The sequence below is a fragment of the Eutrema salsugineum genome, unplaced genomic scaffold (assembly GCF_000478725.1).
Source record: "Eutrema salsugineum unplaced genomic scaffold, Eutsalg1_0 scaffold_11, whole genome shotgun sequence".
NCBI classification, from domain to species: Eukaryota; Viridiplantae; Streptophyta; class Magnoliopsida; order Brassicales; family Brassicaceae; genus Eutrema; species Eutrema salsugineum.
Window position 1 is genome coordinate 4,211,687 of NW_006256901.1, and position 7,843 is coordinate 4,219,529.

Below are 7,843 nucleotides of genomic sequence, written 5' to 3' on the forward strand. Positions count from 1 at the left end.
GAACAAAAAAAAAAGAATTATAACAAACTAATTTTGTAATTAATAAGATACATATTTATAATTTTTTACTTTAAAAGTGAAAACAGAACAATTAATATAAATGAATTAAACCAAAGTATTATGGCACTTATCCTTGTATCTTAATTTTCTTCAACAAGCCATGATTAGAGACTAGAACTTGATAGAAAAAGTGAGAGGTTAGGGTTTATATATATAGGAGAAGATTAGTAGGGTTAAGGTTTTTAAATTTTTTTTAATGTGATCTTCTATTTTTTTTTCTAACGTGATTTTTTTCATCCAACCGCTACCGCCCGCAACCGCAAACGCTGGCGGGAAGCAGCTTTTGGATTATAACGGTATAAAACGGTACAGAGCGGTTTGCAGCGATTTCTATGATTGTGATAAAACGCCATTAACCGCTACCAACCGCAAACGCTGCATTTGCGGGTGATAGCGGGTGAACCAATCAACACCTTAGTAACCAAGGGGATCGATGTGACGCCACACAGCTGATGGAGAGGCTGTGATAAGTCGGTGAACTCAAGAACAAAGGAGAATCCACTCAATGCTCAAGAACTCGAAGAAGAGGCGGCTGCTCATAAGAAAATACGTTCTTTTATTAACTAGGATAAAAAAAGTTGTATCTTACAATGCCGGATGTGGAAATTTATAAACAGTCCTTTGGCCTTGACCTTCTAGGGTCGACAGAGACTCAAAAAAAGGAAATAACGTGTGACAGACTCTCAAAGAAAAATAAAGAAACAAAATAGAAACAATACTAAAGTTTTTGGCTAAATTAAAAATGAAATATAACTAAAAGGATCTTAAGACAAATTCTGCAAAACGTAGAGAGGGAAACTCGTTAGTTTAAAAATATAATTAAGCCAAACACTCACCTTGGTGTCGTTTTGACACTTAATCGTTTGTAGCTTCAAGCTCCTTGAGTCCTTAGTAGTGGCCACTCCAATGTTGGTGTGGACTTGATGCTTGTGTCGTCTTGATCTTCATGCCTTATTCCTTCCTCAAGCTGATCCTCTTCTTGAATTGATAGCATCTTATCCTCGGTTAAGTTCATTGCTACTTAATTGAGAAGTGGCTGGTCGATGCTGAGTTGATCAATGCCTTTGGTGATATCTTCTAAGTTGCTTTGATTGATCAAGGTGTCTATAGCATTGTTAAATTCATTTCTCAACTTCTTTAGTCCTGATCTTGTTTTTGGAGGGTCCTTCATAATTGGAAAAGGGTTTTTAGAGGCCATGTCCTCATCACAATTCCTCAAGATTCTTTTATATATAGTCTCTTATTGTTATATAGTTTCTTATTGTTATAATAGGAAGATATTACCAACAACTTTGATAAATCTTCTTGATACTTTATAACTTTTTGCATGCATGAGTTTCTGTTTTAGTTTTAGATTTCGTTTTCTTGTAGAATTTGTTTTCCAGAAATATCTACTTGTTCAGTCGGATTTATTTATCCTTTCAGAGCTATTAGCTTTTTCGTAATGTTACCTTTCAAATCTTAATAATAATAATAATAATAAAGATGATTAAAAAAACAATTAACAAATATGTACATTTTGGAGAAGTCACCTATGTGTCACGGGCTGATTCCTCCTTGAACCAAACCGTGAGGCCTTAGCGCTTTACTGTCCTGCGCACACGCTAAGTCAGCCTTCTAAACTCAGACCTTGATACTTAGAGAGAGAAAGTGACGTTTTTAGAGAGAAAGGGAAAGAGAACTCTTATTGCTTAGAGAAAACTTGGATCCTTACAAATGAGGGAGCTCATCCCTTTATATAGAAGTCCCACCCAACTGCCTCATTAAACCTACCACCTACCAACTACTCTCATTTATTCCACTCTCCTAACTACCAACTACTCTCTCTAGACCCAACCAAAACGTTCCACAAGGTTCTAGAGAGTTCCGGAAATACATCAAGGAAAGAAAGCATAAAAATGACTAAGTGTTGGGCCATAACCCCCTGGTTTCGACCCGTCTCGTCCTAGCATGGCCCATCACGGCCTAAGCAAAATTTTGGGCGTTACATCCTCCCCCACCCATTTTGGCGACGCCCTCGTCGTCGTGGGTGTCTTGAGCTGCTCCACGTACCGTCCCATCCTTCGTCTTGGTTCCGTAACCTCGGTTGTTCTCTGCTTTGCGCCCAACTCGCCCATGCTCCGCTGGTCCGCCCTTCGGACTGTCTTGGACAGTGTCTTACTTGTTTCCACGTCCCGGCTGGGTGGAATACCTTGATCCACAATCCGCACAGCCGTGATGTGCTGCGTTCCGCTTGTCTTCCTAACCGTGCCACTCACAGTAGGAACCACGCACGATCCACCCTCCTCAAGGATATAGACTGCGTCCAAACTGGGCACTGGCACTGCCTTAGCCTTTTCCATGAAATCCAGCCCGATCACGACCCCATAGTCGTCCATCAGAACCACCGTAAAATAGACCTGACCCTTCCATGCTCTTATCCGGAAATCCACTCCGCGTGCAAATCCGGTAAGCGGTCGAGCCTCCAAGTTAACCGTCTCGATCGCGCCCGGACCCTCTGTCCAGGTCAAACCGAGTCTTCGTGCCTCTCCCTCAGAGACAAAGTTGTGCGAAGCCCCGGTGTCTACCATCGCCTTGGACTTCTTCCCGTTGATCTGAGCCTCAACGTACATCAGCCCCTTGCTTGATTGTTTTGGCCCCATCTTGGTTACTAGTGCGTTTAGGAGTTGTATCGAACCTAACCTCTCCGGTTCATTATCTTCCCCTTCCTCCGAACCATGCTTCTTCACAATCGCGGACAATGACCCTAACTTTGGACATTCCTTCATTAGGTCCGGCCCCTTGCACACATGACATCCGCCTTTCGGGGTAAAAAACCTCTTCCTTTGCTCATACTACTCCCGACTCGAGCTCATCCCGTCAGCCTTTGAGTATGACCCCTTCCCCGATGTGTAGTGCGACCTGCGCTCACTCCTCCTTGGACTGGCTGGTCTAGAATGCTGGTTACTCCCGCTGCTCCTAGCTATGTACCCACAGTCATTCCCTCTCGGACTGACTGGTCGTGAGCTTCGATCTTCTCCCCCACTCCTAGCTGGGTACCCATCTTGCCTCCCATAGGACTTGGGTCGGTCTGGGATGGAAAAGTCGGATAAAGACTCGGCCGCTGCAATTGCCTCATCTACCGAATGGACTCCCCGCCTCTGCAACTCTTGCTTGGCCCATGGTTGCAGCCCATCGATGAAGTAAAACACCGAGTCATCCTTATTCGTGCTCGGGATCTGTAACAACAACGCGGTAAACTCTGTCACATAGTCTCGGATCGTATCTTTTTGGCGAAACTCCCTTAGCTTCTTCTGCGCCTGGTATACCACGTTCTCGGGATAGAACTGCCTCTTCATGTCCCGCTTGAACTCCTCCATGTGTCGATCCGGACGATCCCTCAGACTATCTCCGCATGTCGCCTTCTCCACCACAGCATAGCCATCTCTGCCAGGTATGAAGTCGCGGTCTTGATCTTCGACCCCTCGTCGGTAAGACCAAGGTTCTCGAAATATTGCTCCATCTCCCACAAGAAGTTCTCGACTTCTTGGGCGTCCCTCACGCCATTGAACCGTGCCGGCCTAGGTAACTCTACCCTAGCCGCTCTCGTCTCGGTGATCCCAGCCCCTCCGTTTGCAGCCGCACGCTTGCACAACACCAAGTCTTCTTGTACCTCCCCGAGGCGGTTAAGTATCTCCCCGATATTATCCTTCAAGACTTGGACGGCTCCCATCACCGTTTCCTCCAACTTCGCAAACCGGATGTCCCTTTCGATCGCGTTCTGTTTGGCTCGCTCCAACTCATCGAACACGAGCTTTTCCATCTCGGTTGTATCATGCTCGACCCTCTCGAGTCGTGATCTAAGCTCCTCTACCGCATTGCCCAACGCCTCCCGAGTAACACTTTTATCCTGCCTTGCCACCTCGTGGGCTGTAGTGGAATCCCTACCGCGCTCCTCATGCACATCGGCTACGTTGCTGGCATCCTTGCTATTCTTCTTCGCCATCCTTCTCCAACAAGCTTCTCCTCTGTCCCGGTCGTACTTCGCTCTGATACCATTTGTCACGGGCTGATTTCTCCTTGAACCAAACCGTGAGGCCTTAGCGCTTTACTGCTTCGCACACACGCTAAGTTAGCCTTCTAAACTCGGACCTTGGTATTTAGAGAGAGAAAGTGACGTTTTTAGAGAGAAAGAGAAAGAGAACTCTTATTGTTTAGAGAAAATTTGGATCCTTACAAATGAGGGAGCTCATCCCTTTATATAGAAATTTTACCCAACTGTCTCATTAAAGAAACCTACCACCTACCAACTACTCTCATTTATTCCACTTTCCTAACTACCAACTACTTTTTCTAAGTCCAACCAAAATGTTCCACAAAGTTATAGAGAGTTCCGGAAATACATCAAAAAAAAAAGCATAAAATGACTAAGTGTTGGACCATAATCCCCTAGTTTCGACCGTCTCGTCTCGGCCCATCACGGCTTAAGCAAAATTTTGGGCGTGACATATGGCTATGATTAATTTCAGTACTTTGTTACATATTCTATCCGAGTAAGGTACACACTTTGTTACATAGTGAATTGGAACCAATCTCAACTGATTCTTAAACCTTTCATATGTCAAGCTCACTCCTTAGACGGATCCTCCTCCCGACCCGGAAACCCAAACCCGACTCGACCCATTCAATCGCTTCTGCTTCCCTCACCACCGTCTCTTCTCCACCGCCCGATCACTCAAACCCTACACCATCAGATCCTCTGATCTCCGACGCCGTCTCAATCCTAACCCACCACCGCTCCAAATCCCGATGGTCCACTCTCCGATCTCTCAACCCTTCCGGCTTCACTCCTTCCCAATTCTCCGAAATTACTCTCCGCCTCCGCAACAACCCTCACCTCTCCCTCCGCTTCTTCCTCTTCACTCGCCGCCACTCTCTCTGCCCTCACGACATCGGTTCCTGCTCAACTCTCATCCACATCCTCGCTCGGTCTCGTCTCAAAACCGACGCTCGCGACGTAATCCGCCTCGCTCTCCGTCTCGCCGGCGGCGACGAAGAAGAAGATCGCGTCTCGAGAGTGTTCCGTTCGCTGATTAAGAGCTACAATCGATGTGGGTCTGCGCCGTTTGTCTTCGATCTGCTGATAAAATCGTGTCTTGACTCGAAAGAGATCGATGGAGCTGTGATGGTTATGAGGAAACTTAGGTCTAGAGGAATCGATTTGCAGATTAGTACTTGTAACGCTTTGATATCAGAGGTTTCAAGGCGTAGAGATGCTTCAAAAGGATATAAGCTGTATAGAGAAGTGTTTGGTTTAGATGGAGCTAAAGCTAAGGCTAAGATTAAGCCAAATGTGAACACTTTTAATTCGATGATGGTGAGTTTCTACAGAGAAGGTGAAACAGAGATGGTAGAGAGGATTTGGAAAGAAATGGAGGAGGAATGTTCTCCGAATGGTTATAGCTACAGTGTTTTGATGGAGGCGTATTGCTCGCGAGGTATGATGATGGAAGCAGAGAAAGTATGGGAAGAGATGAATGTTCATGATGTTGTGGCTTATAACACTATGATCGGTGGTCTTTGCAGTAACTTAGAGCTTACTAAAGCGAAGAAGCTTTTCGATGGAATGAGAACTAAGGGAATAGAGTGTACTTCTCTAACCTATGATCATCTCATTAACGGGTATTGTAAAGTTGGGGATGTTGATTCGGCTATGGTTGTTTATAAAGAGATGAAAAGGAAGGGTTTTGAGGCAGAGGGTTTAACCATTGAAGCATTAGTGGTCAGGTTATGTGATAATGACGAACACAGAGCTGTTGAAGCCGCGGAGATTGTGAAAGAAGCGGTGAGAGAGTCCGAGTTTTGTCCTAGTCGGAAATGTTATGAGTTGTTGATAAAGAGGTTGTGTGAAGAATGGAAGATGGAGAGAGCACTGAACATCCAAGCTGAGATGGTGGGGAGAGGGTTTAAGCCGTGTCAAGAGACGTATAAAGCTTTTATCGACGGGTATGGAAAAGCAGGTGATGAAGAAACATCTTCATTGTTAGCAATAGAATTGGCTGAATCACTCAAGCTAAGAGCAGAAGAAGAAGAAAAAGAAAAATAGAATTTTGAGCTTTTATGTATTTGCAAAGACATCTCAAAATGAAAATCTCAATTCAATCCAAAGAAACAACCTCATCACCATTTTCTTATTTCTGAGAGTCTTGACTAACAAACAACATTCTTGGATAGTTATGAGAGACAGAATCATACAAAATCACTCTTACATAAAACAAATGGAGAAATGAAACAGAGAGTTTTGTGGAGTAATGATCATGGCTTAAAAGATAAGAGCCCAAATGGGGAAGACGACGAGAGCAATGATCCCAAGGGTGTTGGAGATGCCATTAGCTTTAGTGAAGGCGTTTCTAAATCCACCTGAAGCTCTAATGTGCTCTTGAAGCAAGTAACATCCAATGCCTAAGCAAATAAGTGAACCAACCCAATTGTCTCTGAATGTGTAGGCGATTAGATTCGGAGCCACCACGATGAGTATAATCGCAGCCGCCGGTAATTCAAACCAATCTAATAAAACAACAACAACAGAGTAAGCAAATCAGAATGAAGAACAGAAGAAGAATCAAAGTCTTGTTCTTTTTCAATGGAGATGTGAAGAAAGAAAGGTATAAACAAACCTCGGAAGTGTTTTGGGAAGAAGAGTTGTACAACAACAGCTACAATCGCAATCCATTTACCAATTTCTCCTCTGTGAAATTTAAGACACAAGTTAGAGAGAGTCTCTGTTTTTGTTAGTAATGAAATCCATTTGTTTTGTTGGTTTTTTACCTGAAGATGCCAAAGATCAGAGAAGGAAGACTGAAGAAGATGTAAGGAATCAAAAGTGCTGTGAGCATATTCGTCTTCCAGTTAGTTCGATCCAAGACCAACAAGTATCTGCATTTTTATTACATCATAAGATCAACACAAAGAAACAGAGCAAGAGAGTGAGAGAATACAGAGAGAAGAGAGAACAGAGAGATTACATGGCGGCGACTGAAGCAATCCATTCGAGGATAGAGGTACCAAGGCCTAAACCAGTGAGCATGAAAGTGTGATTAGCGAGGTTCTTAGCAGCGATACCAAGTTCGTTGAGATCAGATCCGAGCATAGCTTTAAGGGTTCCATGGTCCCTCCTCACAGCCGTGAAAGTCATCTCTTCGATCACAGAGGAAGAAGAAAGAGAAAAGTTCGGAACTTTGAGAATCAGAGAGGAGTAGAGAGATTGTGATGAATGTTGTGAAAAGCTGGTGAGAACATATAGAAGTGAATCGATGGATACATTACTGCCACGTGGAAAATTAAACCCTTTTATGAATATTTTAGTTTGTATAAATGTGTAATCGAACTAGATATTTTGTACGTTTATAGTATATAGTTTACGAAGCCAATCGATCAATGACGAAGACGTTGCCCACGTGTCGACTCCAGCTCTTAGCACGTGACGGTGGACCTTCTACGAGTGTGTAATTGGTGGACGTAAGCAACAATGGTCCGAGCCAGCTGTATTTTCTAAATAAATTATGTTTATTTAGACTATTTCGATTATCTTAGCATGGATTATGGATAAGATTAGGATGGGGAAAATCGAATTTTGAAATTCTACACATAATTGAGTTTCCAATTAAATTTTGAAAATTTGCTTTAGTAAGTTTTAAATGTAGCCAATAATTTGATAAAAATAGAAATAATAGTATTGTATATATGTATACTAAATAGTAACTTTAGATACTCTTAAATTGTCGCGCTAAAAAGCGATATAATG

The 7,843-nt window shown here is 43.4% G+C and overlaps 2 protein-coding genes across 2 annotated transcripts; one reads left to right on the forward strand and one right to left on the reverse strand.

Annotated features, from left to right (window-relative positions):
• Window positions 1-4,493: 4,493 nt before the first annotated feature.
• LOC18025957 (pentatricopeptide repeat-containing protein At2g15980) lies at window positions 4,494-6,173 on the forward strand. Its single transcript, XM_006409416.2, has one exon. The coding sequence runs from the start codon at window positions 4,658-4,660 to the stop codon at window positions 6,143-6,145; it is 1,488 nt and encodes a 495-aa protein (XP_006409479.1). The 5' UTR covers window positions 4,494-4,657; the 3' UTR covers window positions 6,146-6,173.
• A 5-nt stretch (window positions 6,174-6,178) lies between these two features.
• LOC18025958 (cold-regulated 413 plasma membrane protein 1) lies at window positions 6,179-7,379 on the reverse strand. The gene is made up of 4 exons (XM_006409418.2): window positions 7,065-7,379; window positions 6,868-6,975; window positions 6,717-6,787; window positions 6,179-6,606 (listed from the first exon to the last, which is right to left on the reverse strand). Exons 1-4 carry the CDS (start codon window positions 7,232-7,234, stop codon window positions 6,362-6,364), a joined length of 594 nt encoding a protein of 197 aa, XP_006409481.1. The 5' UTR covers window positions 7,235-7,379; the 3' UTR covers window positions 6,179-6,361.
• Between the last annotated feature and the right edge of the window lie 464 nt (window positions 7,380-7,843).

What these genes read in the sequence shown, in the direction of transcription:
- LOC18025957 (XM_006409416.2), top strand. Translation starts at nt 4,658, where the DNA reads ATGTCAAGCTCACTCCTTAGACGGATCCTCCTCCCGACCCGGAAACCC.
- LOC18025958 (XM_006409418.2), bottom strand. Translation starts at nt 7,234, where the DNA reads ATGACTTTCACGGCTGTGAGGAGGGACCATGGAACCCTTAAAGCTATG. An exon ending in CTGATCTTTGGCATCTTCAG is followed by an intron (nt 6,788 to 6,867) that starts GTAAAAAACCAA and finishes TAAATTTCACAG; the next exon opens with AGGAGAAATTGGTAAATGGA. An exon ending in CTTCCCAAAACACTTCCGAG is followed by an intron (nt 6,607 to 6,716) that starts GTTTGTTTATAC and finishes TTGTTTTATTAG; the next exon opens with ATTGGTTTGAATTACCGGCG.